The sequence below is a fragment of the Moschus berezovskii genome, chromosome X, assembly GCF_049115385.1.
Source record: "Moschus berezovskii isolate FMDL1 chromosome X, NW_MosBer_1.0, whole genome shotgun sequence".
In the NCBI taxonomy this organism is placed as follows: Eukaryota; Metazoa; Chordata; class Mammalia; order Artiodactyla; family Moschidae; genus Moschus; species Moschus berezovskii.
In genome coordinates this window covers 114,382,668-114,405,124 of record NC_142488.1, presented here as the reverse complement: position 1 = coordinate 114,405,124, position 22,457 = coordinate 114,382,668, and the positions used below count along the sequence as shown (strand labels likewise).

The window sequence follows — 22,457 nt, the reverse complement described above, 5'->3', positions numbered from 1 at the left end:
GAAGGGGGAAGGTGGAAGAGTGACATTTAAAAACAGCAATTTGCTAAGCAGAGAAGCAAGGGTTAGGTAAAAGTAGCAGCATATTGAAAGGGCACGGCTTATTCCAGAAATGGAGAGATGGAAGTGGAGGGCCACTTATGAAATGGGACAAGTAGGATTCAGTGACTGGATGTGAAGGATGAGGAAGAAAGAGGAAATAAAGTTGATTTCAAGATTTCTAGCATGGCTGACAAGGGGATGAAAGTGCGAATAGGAAATAAAAATGGAGGTACAGGTTTGGGATTTTTAAGATATTTCTGAGGTGTTTGCAGGGTATCCATATAAAAATGTTCAGCAGGCGATCGGAGAGTTAAGTCTTTAGGTCAGAAGAAATCAGGGCTGAAGATAGAAACCTGGGCGTCATCAATATACAGGGGACACTGAAGTTCTTATTTAATTCAGCCTTTGTCAAACTTAGTTTTGAGAAATGTTAACAAATGTGGCACAAAAATGTTTCACAATCATATATAACTATGACAACAACATCAGCAATAGCAGCAGTTAAAAGTAATACAGCACTTCTATGTGCTAGGCACGATTCCAAATGTATTACATATTTTAATAATCTTTGTGATCACTGTATACCAGTGGTTTCCAAATTTAGCTTCACATGAGAATCACTAGGGGCATTAAAAAAAAAAAAGATTCCTGGGCCCCATTCACTCAATCTAATATTTCTGGGGTTGAGCACACTAGCATTTCTGAACCATGACTATCAAGTTGAGGGCAGTAAAATAAAGCATATATGCCCTCTTAGAAATTCAAAATGCATTCCCTATTTAACTACAGAGCTCCTTTTTCACGACATCTCTCAACATTCTGGGGAACACTATTTTGAAAACAAGTTTGGGAAACAGTGGTTTAATTTTATTCAACAAATGCTTATGGAACACTTAGCTAGGTTCTAGGCATTAGAGACAGATTAACAAATATATAGATCCTGGGCTCCTAATCATTCATAGACAAGTTAGGAACACAAACAGGCAGGAAATTAGAATACAATGTAATGATTAAAGTAATTGCAATGTGTTATGAAGAACATAGGAAGGCTGTGTAACCATGTACACAAACACAGAGGGAAGGCCTTCCAGAAAATCTTATACCTAAATTGGGTCCTAAAGGATAAGTAGGAGTAAACTAGAAGAGGGAGAAGGCCTTAGACCTTGGGGGACAAGAGCAGTAGGGGAAGAGGGCTCTGGGCATTAGAAATGATATAGGCAGGCTCCAAGGAGAGAAACAGAATGAGGCCTGCAAGTGCACAGGTAAGGTTTGGGAAGAGAATGTGAAGGGGAAATAGCATGAGACTATAGCAGGTTAGCAGGAGCCTGATCATGAAGGATTTGGTAACTCATGTAAAGGAGTTTGGACTTGACACCGAGGGCCCCAGAGCCAGTGAAAGGTTTTAACCTGGAAAAAGATACCACATTGCTTCAGTAAGGTTTTCTTGGCTAGCCATGGAGAAAAGGATTATTTGATCCCTTTTTTTCTTAAAAGGCAATCTCCTGGGCATAATTCAAAACTCAAATATGGAACATAGAGATAAGAAAGATAAACTGTCTGTCCTCAAGAAGCCTAACAGATAGGAGGGGACAGAAAAAGTTCCAAAACAACGTTACAAATGCTTTAACAGAGAGAGTAGAGACGAGGAAGCTGCAAAGTGTGCTATGGGTCTTTGGGGAAACTTCAAAGAGTGACCTTTGAGCTTAGCCTCGAAGGACAAGTTCAAGAAATGGGTTCAGGGAATCGGGGGTGCAGTGGGGAATAAAATGAGGCATACAAACAGGAAAAAGGCATTCGGGGCATAGCGAACAACAAAAGTAAAGGGACGGCATTATAAACTGATTTATATTATATGGATGCATCTGACCAAAAAAAGTCAGAATAATGTATATTCCTGCCATCACCAAGACTGTGGCAACCAGCGAAAGCCAGCCTGCCAGAGGAATATGGAAAAGCAGAGTGACTTGGTTAAGAGAAAACACTGAGATGACAAGCTTTCTGCTGTGGTCCACAAGCAGAAGGACTCAGAGATCATGCAGCAGAAGCTGAAAAAGGCAAATGAAAAGAAGGAACCCAAGTAACTTTGTGGCTTTTTGTCCAATCTTCTTGCGCTTCGCCTGTGTGCCTGGAGCCTGTCCCACTACACTTCCTCCTGTCATGCTCACAGCTCCCAGTACCCAGGCACTCCTTTTGCCCGGAGTGCACAGCAGGTCTCTTTTGGGGTTCCCTCCTCTCAGGTAGTTTCTCTTTCCCAGGCCAGTCCTGGGGGTGAGGGGACTATCCCTTCCAAGTGTTTTTTAAAAGTACCTTTGTAATTCCGAAAAAACTCATGAAGAGGAAAACAATTAATTTACACATTACTTTTGCATGTGATGCTACAATGAATAAAAAAGGACACTGGATCAGATACCTACAGTAGTCAAATTTACAGAGACAGAAAGCAGAATGGTGGCTTGCCAGGGGAATGGGAAAATGGAAGCTGTTTAATAGATAAAGAGTTTCAGTTTTGTAGATGAAAAGAGCTCTAGAGATTGCACAACAATGTGAATGTACTTAAAACTACTGAACTGTACACTTGAAAATGGCTCAGAAGGTAAATTTTATGTGTATTTACCTTTTTTTTTTTTGCCACACCACGTGACTTGTGGGATCTTACCTCCCGGACCAGGGATTGAACCCGGGTCCTTGGTACTAAAAGTGTGAAGTCCAAACCATAGGACCACCAGGGAATTCCTCACAACTAAAAAAAAACACTGAACCAGAAGTCAGGAAACCGGAATTTTACTCCCAACTATCTGCATGATCTTGAGTAACAGTTCATCAGCACCTCAGTTTTCTCTGAAGTAATGAAAATTATTATATGATCTTTAAGGTTCCTTTGGTTCTGATTGTTTACAGTTCCATATTACAGTACATACAGACACTTACTTGAGATGGTGATGCTCTGGGCATTTTTTTCCAGACTAAGAGTTTTTTACTTCACTCTAGCTTGAAGAGTAACTACTGGGTTCTACATCCTTTCCTGAGCCATCTTTCCCCTTCTACTTGCCACAAAGGCCTCTTCTAGGTTGGGAGGTACCTGGCACATAGCAATAAGGGCAATAGCTAGATAATTTTTCATGGTATCTGCTAATATATTTACTACATTATTATAAACCACTTCTAGAACAAACTGATGTTATTCATGTTCCAATCAGAGAAGATCTATGTGGAAAGACAGACTGATAAAAAATGTGCACGGGTTATTTGATTTTTACATTACTTCTATCATATATATATAAGGATTAAAATAAGTATCTTACCACACACATGAAGTAAAGGGCTTTATATCATACAATGTCATTTTTAAAAAGAAAGGGAAAAAGATACTAATTTGGTACTATCTTTAGAAGACTGGGGTATTCCCTGTTACAGAGACAAAGGTATAAAAGCTAGTATTGAATCTAGGATTTCTTAGTGAATAACAATAACATTATATTTTTTTTTCTAATAAATTTTATATGCTTTTACTTCAATTAGGCCCACCCTCTATTTTTTACAGAATTAAAAGACTCTTAGTGCCAGTGTTTCGTCATCAGCTTTTGGGAGGAGAAATAGACAGTAGCCCCCTCATGAAAAGCTTGCCTGTATCAATTACCTGCCTCTCAATTTTGTGAGACTAAGGAGACGTCAACTGATGAATTGTAACGTGTGCCCTTGAGAACTGGCATTAATTTAGGCCCTCTTTCCCACACAACCCCGGCTTGTAATCTCGGTAATGATGAGAACCTCCCACAAACTCCTGTTGAATAGAGACATCCCCCAAAGCACTCTGTCCTTTGTTCTCTTCCTACTGAAACCCACTAAATCTTTCTGCTGTAAACAACTTCAGGTATAAAAACTAACACCTTACTGTCAAACTTAATTAAGTTTGAGTTGTGGTGAAGATGAAGGAGAAAACGACATAGTCACTTGTATCACAAAGTAAATGATTTGTTTCACCATCACCAAGACAAGAGGAGCTGTTATAGGTTTTAAATAAATGTATCTTTAAGGAAAAGAGTAGTCTGCTTTCTGCAGAATCTTCTACAACAACTGGAGTAATTTAAAACTCATCAATGTTATACTGCTTTATGACTTATTTCATTATCTGAATAATGTTTCAAAAGCATCTGAAATAACTTAAAGATCAAAAGGGTCTTGAATGTAAAAAACAAAATAAGTGAACTTTTAAGTTCATTAGCACTTGGAGAATTCTCATCTTTTGGTAGAGGTGGTCAAAAGCTTAGAGAGTGATTATATACTTCTCTTCTACATTATTCAATACACTTTGTATATGAATCACAGTATTAAAATGCATTTAATTCAAGCTCTATTTAGCAATATGACCCTTTTACATATTTATATCATGTGGAAAGTTGCAAAATACTCTAAATCCAAGCAGTTTCAACTACAAAACTTAAGAGTCTACACGCAATGATAAAAGTTAGCCTTTGTTGTTCTTTACCTAAAATAGAGCATAAACTTACACTTTTAAAATTAACAGATCAGTAGATCTTACTTGGATCCTGATCAGAACAAATCAACTGTACAAACATTTTAAGATGATGAGGAAAATTAAAATCAACTGAATTTCAGATGATATTATGGAATTACTGTTAATTCTGTTAAGTGTGACAATAGTATACTATGGGCTAAATGTCTTTCTCTCCAAAACTCACATTGAAGCCCTCACACCCTGTGTGATGGTGCTTAGAGGTGGGGCCTTCAAAAGGTGATTTGGTTTACATGGGGTCATGATTATGGGACCTCATGATGGGATCAATGTTTTTATAAGAAAAGGAATAGAAAGCAGAATGCTATCTCTATTGGCCAAGCGAAGATATAGAGAAGGCAGCCATCTGCCAGCCTGGAAGACAGTCTTCACCAGGAACCAAATCTGCCTGTACCTTGGACTTCCCAGCCTCCAGAAGTATGAGAAACAAATGTCTGCTGTCTAAGCCACCCAGTCTACAGTACTGTTATAACAGTCTGAGTATATTAACACACAGTATTAAGGTCATGTCAAAAAAAACCCAACAGTCCCTAGATAGTTACTGAAGTATTTATAGGCAAGTGGTATATAGGATGTCTGGGATTTACTCTGAAAAACTACGGCAAAAAACAAAGTTGGAAGAAAGGAAGTGAGACTGAAAAAGTGTTGACAATTACTGAAGCTGGCTGATGGGTATCTGAGGGTTCATTATACTGTTCTCTCCACTTTTGAATATGTTTGACATCTTTCATAATAAAAAGTTTAAAAAAACATTTATCCTAAGGGAAATACGAGAGGAGGAAAATGCATGGGCCCCATAGTCATATAGGATACTATCCATAATGAAATACTAGGTATGTCTTGCTTTTAAAACACAGGCATGCATACCTTTCTGTAATGAAGTCTGACTTGATTCATCTTGTGTATTGTCTTTCTGAGCATTCACTAGATCTGCAATCAGAACCTCAAGCGATTTATAGTTGCTCCCAGATGTCTGAATTTTCCCCTCCATTGTTTTCTTAATGTCCTTGAAACTGAATCCCATTCGTATAGCTTCTTGCACCATAGGATTGTGGAATATTGTATCATCTGAAATGAAAATTGGTGAGGAAAAAAAATCACAGACTTTAATTATTTTCATTAACACAACTCAATAGCAGAGTATCATTAAAAAGAAAAATTTAAGCAACAAATGAAAAATCAAAACCAAACCAGCAAACCAAAGCTGCTTTGGGAAAAGGATTTAAAAATATTCAGGCACTGAAGAATAACTTTCAGAATCTTAAAATAGTTGAAAGTACAATGAGTATGTATTTGTGGTATTAGGAATTGAGATTAGGTGCTTTAAAGAGTATGATAAACAGTACAAGATAAGGTAAAACAGGTACAAAAAGGGTTAAGTGCTTCAAAAATTCTGAAACGATGGATGTCTTTACCAAGTCACCACAATTATTTTGGAAAAAATCATGGGAAATAGAAGTTCCAGTCTGTGACCTTCAATGTATCAGTTTCCTATCTCTCAGACTTAGTTCCTGCAGTTGAGTGGGATAGACTAGATAAGGCAAGAAACCTAATAGAAACTCACTTTAATGACACTCAAGGTAGGACTACAGATTGTGGCGGTGGTGGTAGTGTTTAGTCGCTAAGTCGCGTCCACTCTTTGCGACCCCATGGACTGCAGCCTGCCAGGCTCCTCTGTCTATGGGATTTCCCAAGCAAGAATACTGGAGTGGGTTGCCATGCCCTTCTCCAGGGACCTTCCTGAACCAGGGATCCAACCTGCATCTCCTGCATTGGCAGGTGGATTCTTTACCAATTGAGCCACCTGGGAAGAGCTTACTAGAGCTCTCGGCCTTCCAATTCCTAGATGTAAATCAAAGGAACTACTTCTAGTTCAGGAGGAGATAGTCTCTCTGCTTTGACTTCATGCCTTTATTCCCTCTCCTCCCCGGGCAAAGCTCTTATTCTTTTGTCTGCCTGACGAATACTAATCTTACCAGATTGTGTAGTGATGTGCTAAAAGAGACTTCTATCCTCTGACTCATCACTTCCACTCTTGGGTATTTTTTCCCCCTTTTGTCTTTTCCAAGCTGTGCAGCTTGAGGGATCTTAATTTCCTGACCAGGGATTGAACATGCCCCCCTCCCTCCTCCATCCCCCAGCAGTGAAAGTGCCAAGTCCTAACCACCAGGCCTCCAGGAATTCCCCACTCTTCAGTATTAAAAATGAGCACATATACCCACCAAAGACATACACAAGAATATTCACAGCAGTGTTACTTATAACAGCCCCAAACTGGAAACAACTCAAGTGTCCATTATCAGGTAAATAGATAAGTAAATTGTGGTATATTCAAATACTAAACAACAAGGAAGAAGAATGAACTACTGCCACAGACAACATGGATCAATCACACAGACATGATAAGCAAACATCAACATAATGATGAACCAGAGTACATATGGTTAGATGAACCTCTCCCTTATACCATATACAAAAATTAACTCAAAATGGATCACAGACCTGAATGTAAGAGTTAAAAGCATAAAATTCTTAAGGACACTAACTAGAAAGTGAAAAGACAGCCCACGGAATGGGAGAAAATATTTGCAAATCATATACTTGACATGGGACTTATATATATATATAAAGAACTATTCCAAATCCATAATAAAAAATCAAGTAATCCAACTTAAAAAAAGGCAAAGGAGATGAACAAACATTTTTCCAAAGACATACAAATGGCCCAAAAGCATATGAAAAAAATGCCCAACATCATTAGATATTAGGGAAATGCAAATCAACTAAAAACACTAATCTTAAACCAGAGCAAGAGTCTCAGTCAAAAGCATATACATGTATATATATAGTATTCTCTTGTCTTCTAGTCTTTAAGATACTAAATAGATGATGCTTTAAGTACAGGGAGGGCTTCCCTGGTGGCTCAGTGGTAAACAACATGCCTGCCAATGCAGGAGATGTGGGTTTGATCCCTGGGTCAGGAAGATCCCCTGAAGGAAATGACAACCCACTCCACTACTCTTGCCTGGGAAATCCCATGGACAGAGAAGCCTGGTGGGCTACAGTCCATGGGGTCGCAAAACAGTCAGACACAACTTAGTGATTAACAACAACAACAACATGAGTATAGGGAATGAGGAATCACCAGACATATTTTAAAGTAAACTTTATTATATTTAAAACATGATGACTAGGTTGAGAATGAGATCTGTAGTGTGATGTAGAATTCTGAAGACCACTAATGCTTTGTAATGTAACTGTGGGCTGGTTACTTAACCTCTCTGAAAAGTTGGATAATAGTATCATTCTTGTTTTACATTTTTGCACACTTTTAGTGTGCAAAGATGTCTCTGATGAGTAAATAATCTTTGTGATTAAAAATAAATCTCTACCTTAAACAAACCAAACCATATCCCTTTATGAAGTAGCTGGGGAAGGCAAAAAGAGGCATCTAATAAGGAAACAGGTAGGTTAGGGCTGATCATGGTAATAGACATCAATAGGACATTGGATTCATGATCTTGCCTAACTAAAGAAACTCGGTTGACAAAAATTCACTTAACTCTTTTTTGGGGGATTTTAATAGATATGAAAATGTACTCTTGATGAAAGTGAAAGAGGAGAGTGAAAAGGTTGGCTTGAAGCTCAACATTCAGAAAACAAAGATCATGGCATCTGGTCCCATCACTTCATGGGAAATAGATGGAAAAACAGTGGAAACAGTGTCAGACTTTATTTTTTTGGGCTCCAAAATCACTGCAGATGCTGATTGCAGCCATGAAATTAAAAGACGCTTGCTCCTTGGAAGGAAAGTTATGACCAACCTTGATAGTATATTAAAAAGCAGAGACATTACTTTGCCAACCAAGGTCCGTCTAGTCAAGGCAATGGTTTTTCCCGTGGTCATGTATGGATGTGAGAGTTGGACTGTGAAGAAAGCTGATCGCCGAAGAATCGATGCTTTTGAACTGTGGTGTTGGAGAAGACTCTTGAGAGTCCCTTATACTGCAAGGAGATCCAACCAGTCCATTCTAAAGGAGATCAATCCTGGGTGTTCATTGGAGGGACTGATGCTAAAGCTGAAACTGCAATACTTTGGCCACCTCATGCGACGAGTTGACTCACTGGAAAAGACTCTGATGCTGGGAAAGGTTGGGGGCGGGAGGAGAAGGGGACGATGGAGAATGAGATGGCTGAATGGCATCACCGACTCTGTGGACATGAGTTTGAGTGTACTCCGGGAGTTGGTGATGGACAGGGAGGCCTGGCGTGCTGTGATTCATGGGGTCGCGGAGAGTCGGACACGACTGAGCGACTGAACTGAACTGAACTGAACTGAAAATGTACAGCCTACAGCTGTTCCTCTCGAACTTGGAAAATCTGTTCAACCTCTGAACGAACATTCCCAATACATAAATATCCAACTTAAATGTATAGGCACTTCATTAATTCTTAAGTTTATAGCAATCTTATCTCAAAGAAAATTACCTTGAAAGAATCAGCTTACCTTTCTACCTTATAAATAACAACTGTAATAAATTGGCAATGAAATTAAAATATTTTAAAAAGTATATTTACCAATTCTTTTAGTTAACAATGGTGCTTTTTCAGCAGTTCTTGCCTAAAATACAAATAAGGATTGTAAGTTAGAATTCTTTTTGGTAGAAGGCAATTACCTCAATTTGAAAAATTATGTTTATCGTGAATTTATAAATTAGCTTTATTCCAATTCAATATATGAACATTCACAAGAGGCATAGCTTGATGAAACTGGAAGTTAAAAGATTCCAATCCACTCACTTTACAGACAAGAAGCTGAGGCTTAGGGAGATTAAACAGTTCATGGCAGGGCCATAATGGCAACTCTTGTGTCCCATTCTAGTCGGGGGCTCTTTCCACAAAGTACTGATGCCTTAGCCACTCTAGGCCACACTATCAATTTAGGTATGTTTTTGAGATTTTTAAATACTGTCTGTGAAAAGTTAAAAACTATCAGTACAAAACACATTATACAAGTCTAATATCAGAAGGCTGAGGGGTTTAAGTGTTTTAGTTCTTCAAGTCCATTTTCACCTACAGTGATACTTAAATCGGTTCATCTTGATCTCCTTTTCACAGATTTGCTTCAGCTTAAGAAAAACAAGCACTCTTCAAGATCTCCCATTTAGGCTCATTATTAATTTTACTCCAAGAAATGTGCAAAACAAATTACATAATATTTGAAAATGTGTATTCTACAATATGTGACTTACCAGAGACTCCTCAATTGAATGGGTTAAATGAATACTGTTAACATATTCTTGTCCCTTCTCTTCTAACAGATATTTACAGCTAAACAAATAAAAGAAGGTTAAACTTTAGTAGCTCATCAACTAGTAAAGTATAAGTAAAGATAGAATCTTCACCATCTTAATTCTATTAACTTGTTGATATTTCTAAAGAGCCACAAAATAAAATGTTACTCAATTCACTATCCAACTGTCATTTTAATGTTAAAAAGTGTTCCCTTTGTTATCCTAATATGCTAATATTAGTAGAGCAAAAATATCAACTTGAGAACATTCAGCTTTTAAACAAGTTATTAAACGAGCACCTTGACATTTAAAAACAAGTCTTAAATAGTTAATCTTAATGAGTTTCATTTAGAGATTAACCAATTGTACATTTTAAAGGAATCTTTTAGGCTTTCAGCCTTTCCTTTTAAGAGTGTTTAAGGTTAAGACTTACTTCCAAATCATTCTGAAGTTTTAAGTTGTACTATTTTGTAGGCCAAAAATTCACATCACTGTACATTACACATCTGTGTGCCTTAAAGAGGCAAGATGGTAGAGAGACACTTAGAATATGTCATCATTCTAAGATGCCACTAATTGTAAGAAGCATGATTATACTATGTACAGTATGTATGCATGTCTACTACTATACTATGTATCACCGTTGCCAATTAAATCATGACCCACCACCAGATGTGTCCTGATTTCAGAGCTGCAAATGTGAACAACTGTATGTCTTAGAATCAGTGAGATTCAGTAATATTTGCTAGGGGGTGTGATGGGTTCTTAAGGAATCTCCTTGATAACATGGGCTCTCATGCCCATCATTAAAGAGCCTACTTCCAACAACAACAAAAGCATACATTCCTAATTTGGTGTTTCGAAATAGCATCATCTGAATGTCACAAGTATGATATATAAATGATGAATGTTTTGGTCACCGGAAAAGGCTTAGGTGTTTTGGGTTTTTTTTAATGTATATAAAGTAGGTGACCCTGTTTTTATCAACATGGTGTGAATTTCAAGCCATTGGTGAAGGTAAAAATAGTTGAGGTGAAAAGTTATTCAAGTCTTCCCGCTATATATGTACTGGCCAACCTGCCTATCACTGAATGAACATTTAAATATCTTACCCTGGAAACCACTTAGCATGTTGTTCCCAAGGGTCTTCACTGGGTTTCCAATCAGTTAGCCCTCCTCCACAGTGAAAACACTTTACTTTATCACCTTCACCTAAGAAACACACAAGTAAAAACACATGTATTTGTGCAATTACAACCTTACACAAAAATAGCCTTTTAAATACTATAAAATTAAGCATTTCTAAATTACATGAAAAGCTCACACCTTAAAAGATATCTGAATTCACATCTAAGTTATAGATAAGATCATTTGAGGAGGAAATACACACTAAATTTACTGATTCAGTTTGAGGTATTTTACAGGACGCTTCCCTTGTAGCTCAGTCGGTAAAGTATCTCCCTGCAATATGGGAGACCCGGGTTCGATCCCTGGGTTGGGAAGAGCCCCTGGAGAAGGAAATGGCAACCCACTCCAGTATCCTTGCCTGGAAAATCTCATGGACAGAGGAGCCTGGTGGGCTGCAGTCTATGGGGTCGCAAAGCGTGGGGCACGACTGAGCGATTAACACTTACTTACAGGGGACAAAAATAAAATTTCCCAATTTTTATGTGAAAACTTTGTAATTACTTTATTAACAACATGTCATTCGGGGTCATCAGTACTACACTTACTTTTTCAAACTATAGAACTTTAACAATAAAGTTGAGTATAATGAAATTACAGGATAAATTTCTCTAAGGTTATAGCTATATGACAATAAACTTTCAAGACTGTCATATGATACTAAGTAAATAAAATATAGAAATAATCGATATTTTGGTTTGGGGCATTATCCAATTTTAAAGTAAATGGGTTAGATATATAATGGTATAATTTTTCTGAATAGCCATCACACTGATGGCCTTTCCTTCCCTACTTACATGTCTGTGCTCAGTCACTCAGTCACGTCTGACTCTTTGTGACCGCATGAACTGTAGCCCACCAGGCTCTTCCGTCCTGGGATTTTCCAGGCAAGAATACTGGGGTGGGTTGCCATTTCCTTCTCCAACTGACATGTCTACAGTAGTCCATTTGAAAAGTGCTCATTTTAAGCAATAAGACATCTTTCAAATATATAGGGCTGCTTTCAAGTATACAGTCTATGTACAAAAGGCAGGTATCAATTTTAACATCAGCCAAGGTAAACTCTCTAATGTTAACTCTTCTTACAGGGTTGTTGTGAGGCACAGAAAAAATGAATGTAATACATCTACTGAGCACATTCAGGTGTGCAATAAATTATAGTCAGCATTACTATCAGACCTGTTCTTCTAGCAGGGATATCTATCATCTTTTGCATGTCATTCTTCTCCAAAAGACAGTTACACAGATACATATTACTCATAATATGCTAGGCTTTCCCACATAAACTCCTGTGGTATATTACAGATTCAACATAAGGGTTCACAGAATACTACTAACATAAATTAACCATGCCAGCTTACACCTAAATATTACCAGTTTGGGGGACAAATGGCATCTATTTACTTTTTAGGAGCCCTGAGACAGTTGGAAAGTTATTTATTAGACTAATTTTATAATAAAGTTTACCTAAAGCATAAAATCCAGCTCCTGCAAGCTGTTCCTTGTTAACTGAGTACATCCACGTCCCAAATGTAATGATCCGCGCTTCATAATCTGCCATGGCTGGATTTCTTGGAGCATTTGTTGAATTTGGGAAATTCCTATCAGAACTCACGATATCGGATTCACTTTGCATATTAATATTCCGGCCCAAAACAAAGAAGCAATTAGGAAAGTGTCGCCTGTGTTCTGACCATGCACGATCACAAGGTTCCCAATTTTTCAACTTCCCACCACAACAAAAGCACTGTACTTGATCGTCAATACCTGTGTAGTAGAGTCCAGCATGAGCTAACTCTCTTGGGGTTAAGTGGGCATAGTTTGGCCAGTTCTGAAATGTCTTTAATCTAGCTTCTTCACTACACATGGCAGGGTTCCTTGGGTATACGGTGTCTGATAAATCTACAACCTGTCCAGTTCTCAAAAGATAGTGTGCATGAGTCTCAGATGGCCTTTCTAAAACAAAATGATTTCTGTTTCCCAGATAGTTTTCAGCTTTGTACTGACCATTTTGGATACCAGAATATGTAGGCTGTGCAGCATTGTTTTCAAAATAAAAGCCATTGATAAATCTGCAATTTGGGGATACTTTCCTGTGTCTTCCAATTGCTGAGTCTCCATATTGCCATCTATCTATTGCTGCATGACAACTAAAGCACCGCACGGTGTCTCCTTCCCCAGTATACAGAAAACCAGCTCGTGCTAGCGTTGATGCTGAAACAGGACTACTACTTGGAAAATTAGCAAAAGTTTTTAATCTATTAAATTCTTCTACAAATTCTTCATCCTTATTGATGTCTGCAGGTACACAAGTTTTAGATCCTTCAAAACTGTTAAAAGTCATCTTCTCTTGAAAACAGGACTTGTCCACCTTTTCTAAAAAGAGAACATTACATTAGGAAATCTAAAATGTGAAACACAGGCAATATACTTTTGATATTAGGAGCTAACAAATTATCCACTAATGACTTAAAAGTAATCACACAATCTCTAAGAAACATTCTAAATACTAGAATTCTATGAATACATTATCACATGATTCAGGTCATAAAGTAAAAACCAGCATTTCTGTTTCCTCTTTTAAAGGAAAGTAATGGTTTTTCCCGTGGTCATGTATGGATGTAAGAGTTGGACTGTGAAGAAAGCTGATCGCCGAAGAATTGATGCTTTTGAACTGTGGTGCTGGAGAAGACTCTTGAGAGTCCCTTGGACTGCAAGGAGATCCAACCAGTCCATTCTAAAGGAGATCAATCCTGGGTGTTCATTGGAGGGACTGATGCTAAAGCTGAAACTGCAATACTTTGGCCACCTCATGCGACGAGTTGACTCACTGGAAAAGACTCTGATGCTGGGAAAGGTTGGGGGCGGGAGGAGAAGAGGACGACAGAGAATGAGATGGCTGGATGGCATCACCGACTCTGTAGACATGAGTTTGAGTGAACTCCGGGAGTTGGTGATGGACAGGGAGGCCTGGCGTGCTGTGATTCATGGGGTCGCGGAGAGTTGGACACGACTGAGCGACTGAACTGAACTGAATATTTAAACAAGTAGATAAGAACTATTCACTTTGTGCTTATTTTATATAAACATGAAACTATGTGATGCAGAAGATGTTGAAATTATTAACCATGTAAAATCATTAATTAGGAAAAACATCAAAGAAGCATAAAACGTGCAGATTCTTAAGTCAATGCATAACTGTTATAATGGATCACTGTATAGTCAAGGCATCAAAATTCAGTTTTTACAATTAAAAAAATGCTCACAATGTTAATGAATTAATTTTTAATATTTCTCTACTGCTTTGCAAAAGATAAGTTTTACTCACAACGTTGGTTCCAATGTGTTCTTTAAGAGCAGCAAGTGTTTATGATTTTCAGGTAAAACAAGAGTCCACTTTTGTTGGAATTGGATCATTTCAAATGTATGTAACAGTGACCTCTAGAGGGTGGTTCACAAAAATTACTAAGCACATGTAGACCTTAATTGCAGTTACTTTTGCTATCAATTGCCCCCAGACAAGGAACAATCTGTTCAAATGGAAAAGAAATATGATTGCAGCCTCATTAGAGCTGCCAAATTACAGCTCTGTAATATTTAACCAAGATAAATACTAAAAGGAACTGGCTGGGTTATGAGAAGAGTGGCCAAGATAATTTATCCTCTAAACCTGAACTCTTCAAAAAGTTAAAGATGATGTTACTAGTAATTACATTGGGACAAGAGGTACACATCAGAGTTGCCCCAGGCAAACCTGATTCTTCAGAATATCACTTTGTTCATGATACAGTGCTCTTTATATGCCTGTCAAAGGCAAAATAAAGGAATGGTCACAATGACTGCCTCTACTTCATACATATATAGTAACTGATTTCTTGGGAAGAACTAACAGCTCTTTTGGCATTAAGTTGGCACAGTATGTTTTGAACTTCATCTCTCTTGGAGTTAATGTTCAACACAAGACTTCTCTGTCTTGCAGGCTGGCAGTGGACTTCAGTCCTCCTGGACGTAATTTATACTGGCACTAATTCATATAGGGCTTCCCTGGTAGCTCAGACGGTAAAGAATCTGCAATGCAGGAGACTTGAGTTTGATCCCTGGGTCTGTAAGATACTATATTAATTCATATACACCTCAAGAGCTGAGGTGTATGTGCATACAACAATTTTTGGAAGATAATCTCCACAACTTTTGATTGTTTCCCAGATAGCTTTAAGACTCTTAAATCAGCATAAGCTTTATGATAAAAATCAAAATTCAAGGAAATGAATGGAAGCTGACAGGCTAATGAGATAAAATTGGGATATGTGTAAAGCTTTACATTCTGAGTTTAAAAATCTGTGTACACCTAAAGGAAGATGGAACCCTGGTTTGGAAAGAAGTCATGTGAAGGCAAATCTCCAGATTAAAATCTTGGGATTTTAGTTAATTACAGATTTATCATGGGCCAAAATTACATGGCAGCTAAAAGTCTTGAAACAACTTCAGTCTGCATTCATGTCCAGATGTGCAACATTCAGATTCAATTCAGCTACATACTGAGTATTATTTTTAGTTCTGAACATTTTAGAAGGGACATTAACAAAGTACAATGTCCATAGAGAGCAATCAATATGATAAAAGTGGTATCCTATGAGGAATAGTTGGAAGAGTCAAGTATTTATCTCAAAGGGAAAAGAAAATCGTAGGGAGAGCAGTGGAGAGGACAGAATAACTACCTTGAGAGATCTAAAAGGCTGTCATGTAGAAAAGGGATCCAAATTCTATTTACCTTGAGGGCAGAATTAGAGTTAACTAATATGTATTACAGTCAGTACATTTTAACCCAGTACAGGGATGGATGAATAGTTACAAAAATCAGTATCAGTATAAAATGGATTGGGTTGCCTTGTAGATTTTGAGTTCCTCTCATCACTGGAAGGGATTTGGCATGGACCAGGAGACAGGATTAAGCATTTCTAATTATCCTGAAGAATTAATGCTGAATATCATCTCAGACATATGAGAGTTACCTTCTCTGAGGTGGTAAGTTTTGTTTCTCAGGTCAGTCAAAACAGACAGAAATGTAAAACCAATGATCTATTTTCATTTAATAATGATGAATATTTTGTGTGGTTCAAGTAGTCATCCTATTTCAGATACTATTAGATAAAGCTCCATCATTCAACACCAGCAGGAGAATGTCTATTTGAAGCTTTCAAGTGGAGACCTTATCTTCCCAGGGGTTATTTCCATGCTAATAGTTTAGATTTCTCTTGTTTGAAAAGCAGCTATTTATTCAGAGCCACTCAACTGAACACTGCATATACATTATCAGAGTGGGGGCTTTTGTAGAAGAGTGAGAAAACCACTACCAGAAAGGTTAAGAGTTAAAAGGGAGAAAAACTGATTGACAAAAGACAGACACCTTGAGATTGGAAAAAAGTGCCAAAAGAAAGTGAAGGGAGATGATTTTAAAAAACTGGATTTAAGTGAAATGAAGGTAGGAAAGATGATATTTAGAAAATAACTATATGTGGAGCAGAGGAATTGTGAATAGAGAGGAAGTGAGGTATGAATGAGCAGGTTTTGGATGTGAAAAGGGCTGAGTGCAATAAAGTATGCCGAGATAACTTAAGGCTTCTTTTTGAAAGCAAAATTTGACTTTGAACTGGGTAAGCAGAAAGTAAGAAGGCACTCTTACTTTCTCTTACACAGACAGAAAGATGTCCAAGAAAGCTTTGACATAAAGGGGCTAGGCAGTCAGGAACCTTGAAGAAACAGTGGTTAAGAAAAATGGCACTCTGAAAGCCAACACTGGCAGAATCAGCAAGCAATGGAATATGTTTATACAAAGGGTATGGAAGATTTCAACATGGTGAGATGTGTTTAAAATAGACATACACCTATACATATACATACACAAAACACACATATACTTGTACATACATAAAATATACATATAACCGTACATATACATGTGTGCATACATATGTATACAAACATAAACATGGATATTATATGTATACATTTATACACACATATATATACATATATTTAGCCTAGTCAACTGGGTAAAGATAGCCATAGGAATGCGCCAAAGAGAGGAGACTGACTGCTACTCTAGCAATAATGTGGGACTATGGGGAGTTGGCGGAGAAGGCAATGGCAAGCCACTCCAGTACTCTTGCCTAAAAAATCCCATGGGTGGAGGAGCCTGGTAGGCTGCAGTCTGTGGGGTCGCTATGGGCCGGACACGACTGAGCGACTTCACTTTCACTTTTCACTTTCACACATTGGAGAAGGAAATGGCAACACACTCCAGTGTTCTTGCCTGGAGATTCCCAGGGACGGGGGAGCCTGGTGGGCTTCCGTCTATGGGGTCACACAGAGTCGGACACGACTGAAGTGACTTAGCAGCAGCAGCAGCATGAGGAGTTGGAGGGGAGAGAAAAACAGAAAACCTACCTACGTGGTATCTGCACACAATACAAGAGTTTCAGGTTTTTATTATTATTAAAGTTGTCAAATATACAGAACAAAGGTTATTCTACACGGGTAAAGGATATAAAGTAGGATGTATATCAGACTGCAGCTGTGCAAAAATATATACTCATGAACAAGACCTGGAAGTGGAAGTGAAGTTGCTCAGTCGTGTCCAACTCTTTGTGACCCTGTGGACTGTAGCCCACCAGGCTCCTCCATCCATGGGATTCTCCAGGCAAGAATACTGGAGTAGGGTGCCATTTCCTTCACCAGGGGATCTTCCCAACTGAGGGATTGAACCCAGGTCTCCCACTTTACAGGCAGACACTTTAACCTCTGAGCCACCAGGGAAGACCTGGAGGTAATTTTTAATATATGAGTAAAATATTTTAAGGTGATTTTTTTCTCCAAAATGTGTCTGATAATATTTCTGCCTAACTTCTCTCTGGTTGGCACCACAGGCCTGGTTGTGGGGGATGCGGCTGAGAGCAAAGAGGTAGATGGGTTGGTTGCCCCCTCATTCCCCTCCACCAGGGCTCTGCACCCACTAAAGCAGAGGGAGGGAGGATGGAGTTGTGCCTCCAGCCACCACAGAGACAGGCGGCCCTAGCGGCCCTGTGGAGCCCAGCATTGAGACCCAAGCCTCCTCTGCAGGTGCCTCTGGTGGATGACAGACTCCTGGGCTGCAGCTCCTGCACTCAGCCTGACTGCAGCCACCCAGGCAGCCTGGAGAAGAGCAGGTTGGCACCGAATCTTGTCAGTTTTCAACACAAAGAGCAAAACTTGGACATTTTGCAGAGTTTCATGGATTACTGCAACATGTTCTTAAGATACCTAATGATGACATTTTATTAGCCTATACGAGGGAGACTTACCATCTATATATAAAGATAATAATTATCACAAAGCAATTTCAACAACCAACCTGCTGCTTAGGATTTTTATATAGAAAAACAGAAAGCAAATAGTGCCTTTGGTACTGACATGCTAATGAAGGAAAATGTTTTAACGGATGTTCCATCAACCGGAGAAAAAAGCCAGATCTAGTCATTGGTATGCAGCAAGACTTAAGATGTATCTTCTATTACAGATGTGGATATTCCCCCAGAAACACATCATAGGACTAGTTCATCTTTATAAACACAACACTGACCGTTCCCTGGGGCTCTATAGCTGGGATGGTTTGAGCCTGAGACACTCTATGGCCTCAGAGTGGGTCCCATGGATTGTTACACCCTGGCTTGTTCCTGGAGGTCTGGCTCACAGCACAGGACTATCAGCTGCTAATGACGTTTTAGGTTAGTGGTATAGAAGTTTCAGGGAACAGCTTTATTTTTTTACATTTTATTGAAGTATAGTTGGTCTACAATGTTGTGTTAGTTTCAGATGTACAGAACAATGATTCAGTTTTGTTTTTCTTTTTGGCTGTGCGGTATATGGGACCTTAGTTCCCTGACCAGGGATCGAACCAGTGCCCCCTGCAGTGGCAGCATGGAGTCCTAACCACTGGATTGCAAGGGAATTCCCCAGGGAAGAGTTTTGATCAAATAACAGGATAAATGCAAACAGTCACAACTTCATCATATTAGCAAGACAAGTAAACAGGAGAACAACGTTAGGAACAGTAGGACTTCTGGCAGCTCTGGCCAATCTACTGGTAATAGCTTTCTTGGCTATTCACAGCAGATTGAACCAAAACCCTGAGCCAAAGGATGAAGACATTATTATTGAAGATAGTGGTGTACCACGCTAGATTCCTAAAGCTGTTCTTATTATTGAAAGCCTGGAAATGGTTAACCCAAATAGAACAAACTGAGTTTTGCATTTGGACAGAATGGTTTTATTCCTTCTAATTAAATGAGTTTAGCACTCCTAGAAAGTGGTGCAAACAGAATTTGAAACACATGTTCCAGATTAAAAACTCTTAAAAGATGGAACATCATGAAACCATCACTTGAATGCTGAATGTTTTCTGAGTGAGGATGTCTGAGGACTTGTAAATTTGGCTAATTTAAGAACGTTTAGACCTCTGAGCCAATGACCTGGAAAAGGCATGAGAACAACATTATAGGTTTAAAATAAAATAAATAGAACGAGAAAATAGATTAGTGGTTGCTTACAGCAGGGTGAGGAAGAGAATCAGAAATATGCAAATGTTTACTGGGTTTCTTTGTGGAGTAATTAAAATATTCTAAATTAATTTTTTTGTGGGGGCTCCAAAATCACTGCAGTTGGTGACTGCAGTCATGAAATTAAGACGCTTGCTCCTTGGAAGAAAAGTTATGACCAATCTAGACAGCATAATAAAAGGCAGGGACATTACTTTGCTAACAAAGGTTCGTCTAGTCAAAGCTATGGTTTTTCCAGGAGTCATGTATGGATGTGAGAGTTGGACTATAAAGAAAGCTGAGCGCCAGAGAATTGATGCTTTTGAACTGTGGTGTTAGAGAAGACTCTTGAGAGTATCTTGGACTGCAAGGAGATCCAACCAGTTCATACTAAGGAAATCAGTCTTCAATAGTCATTGGAAGGACTGATGCTGAAGCTCCAATACTCTGGCCACCCGATGCGAAGAACTGACTCATTAGAAACGACCCTGATGCTGGGAAAGATTGAGGGCAGGAGAAGAAGGGGACAACAGAGGATGAGATGGTTGGATGGCATCACCGACTGGATGGACATGAGTTTAAGTAAGCTCCGGGAGTTGTTGATGGACAGGGAGGCCTGGTGTGCTGCAGTCCATGGGGTTGCACTGAGCGACTGAACTGACTGACTGAACTGAGACTGTAATGGTGGTTGGACAACTCTGATCATTAAAATCACTGAACTGTATACTTCAAAATTAATATTATAGTATGCAAATTGTATCTCAATAAAGCTGTTTAAATGTTAATTAGTTTGGTAACTGTTAGTACAAACTTTGGTGGATCAGAGGTAATTTTAACTCTAAAACAAAGGGAGCTCTGCTAATGAAATTATGTGCTTTTGATATGGAAAACTAGATGCTACAGTACATTTTTAGAACTATGTAAGAGGATTATTTCTGTTTGAAAGAATTAAATATTTAACCTATTACAAAGATTCCAGTTAAGTTTTTCCTTTAACTACATTCTTTAAATTCTAACGTGAAGTCTGATTCTCTTTAGATATTTTTGGTACTCTGAGGACCTCAGTTCTTGTGTACCCAGTATTTGCAGGGGAGGAGGCGTGGCCATTCCACAGGCTTGGGGAATCATAGTTCCCTGACCAGGGATTGAATTTGGGCCCTGGGCAGTGAGAGCACAAAGTCCTAACCACTGGACCACTGTGGAATTCCCCCAATATTTTTATTTCTTAATGTTGTTCTTGTGCTAATTTTAATTGGGGAATAATTGCTTTACAATATTGTGTTAGTTTGCTGTTAATTGTTACAAATCATTTTCTGAAATGCATTTTTTCTAACTTCTAAGAAATCAAACCAACTGGCTATTCTTAGGCACTTCTTTCTACATTATGAAGCATTGAAGCTATGTTCCTGAATTATGAAATTCTGTGAGTTTTTCACATTGATGCTTGTCTATCTTATAGATTATATAATCAGCCAATTTTATTGACTCCGGGAATACAGGAGACGCTCTCCTTTAATTCTTATCCTCATTCCCAATCTCACTGGAAAGCATTCCTTTTGTTTTGGGTGTGTGCTACTATATATATGTTGGTAGGCTTCTGAAGTTCTTTAAGGTACAGATGGCCCCCACTTACAATGGTTTGACATGATTCTTCCACTTCATAATGGAGTGAAAGTGATACACATTCAGATCTTTTCCTGCGCTAGCGCAGTCTGATACTCTCTAGTGATACTGGGCAGCAGGGCAAGTTGCAGCTCCCAGTCAGTTCAGGCAATCACGAAGGTCAACTGATAAGACTCATAACTCTACCCATACGAACATTCCATTTTTCACTTTCAGCACAGTATTCAATAAATTACATGAGATATTCCACACTTCATTATAAAACAGGCTTTGTGTTAGATGATTTTCCCCAACTGTAGGCTAATGTAAGTGTTCTGAGCACATTTAAGGTAGGACAGGCTAAGCTATGATATTTGGTAAGTTAGGTGTATAAAATGCATCTTTGGTTTATGATACTTTCAACTTAGGATGGTTTTATTGGAATGCAACTTCATTATAAGTTGAGGAAGATCTGTATTCAAGTAGCGCAAATTGTTTTGGATATAAAATGCACTTAAATACTTACACATAGGACAAAGTTGTGCACTTTTTTATGTGAAGATTTTGGATTTTCTTCAGTGGGATTATTTTAGGAACATTGCCTACACTTTAAGAGAAAGCTGTGGTATTTACCATTGACAAGAAAAGTTTACCTATATTATTTTCATTGGGCTATTTCCCACACATCCACTTATGACAAGTATGGGTGAGGCTGCCAATTTTCATTCTTTGCCTGATTTCTTTGGTATTTATCATTGTACAGTGTATGTAAGCACTGTAATAATGCAAGCACATAGAAATTAAGAATATTACAAAGTTCCCTGTGGTCTATGAATAATTCCCCCCAAAGCTATTTAATAATTCATCTTAAAATAAGGCTAGTATGGATGTGTTTATGACAGTTGTGTGCTATTAAAACAATGAAGGATCAAATGATTCCCTTTTGAAAGATAGCTTCTCTAAATGGTAAAAAATAAACGAAATAAATTTTTGATTAATTGAAAAAAAATCCCATGCAGGGAAATACTTTTGTGATATTAAATACCAGAACACTACTCCAAAATGTATTTAAGTATTAAGCTTTCTAACAAAAATCTGTCTTACTTGAAATGAAGATTAACAGTAATTTCTTAAACTGAATTCTATTTGGTAGGAAATTATCATGACAAAAGTAATTTAAAAAATCTATTCCATAATATCATGAGTTTCAGTTACCACAGCATCTTTTTA

General features: G+C 38.2%; 1 protein-coding gene and 1 pseudogene across 3 annotated transcripts in view; one reads left to right on the top strand and one right to left on the bottom strand.

Annotated features, from left to right (window-relative positions):
- Nucleotides 1–22,457, bottom strand: part of XIAP (X-linked inhibitor of apoptosis) — a 39,281-nt gene that overhangs the window by 3,875 nt on the left and 12,949 nt on the right. For 2 of the 3 annotated variants that reach the window (XM_055438148.2, XM_055438149.2), the window contains 5 exons: nucleotides 12,520–13,428; nucleotides 10,980–11,079; nucleotides 9,826–9,904; nucleotides 9,152–9,194; nucleotides 5,441–5,641 (listed from right to left, as the gene is read on the bottom strand). In XM_055438148.2, coding sequence (XP_055294123.1) covers nucleotides 5,441–5,641; nucleotides 9,152–9,194; nucleotides 9,826–9,904; nucleotides 10,980–11,079; nucleotides 12,520–13,396 — 1,300 coding nt within the window. In that variant the 5' untranslated portion in view covers nucleotides 13,397–13,428. The remainder of the gene's footprint in view (nucleotides 1–5,440; nucleotides 5,642–9,151; nucleotides 9,195–9,825; nucleotides 9,905–10,979; nucleotides 11,080–12,519; nucleotides 13,429–22,457) is intronic. The other variant, XM_088834142.1, reaches the window with a different exon arrangement.
- LOC148773437 (small EDRK-rich factor 2 pseudogene) lies at nucleotides 1,959–2,120 on the top strand (annotated as a pseudogene).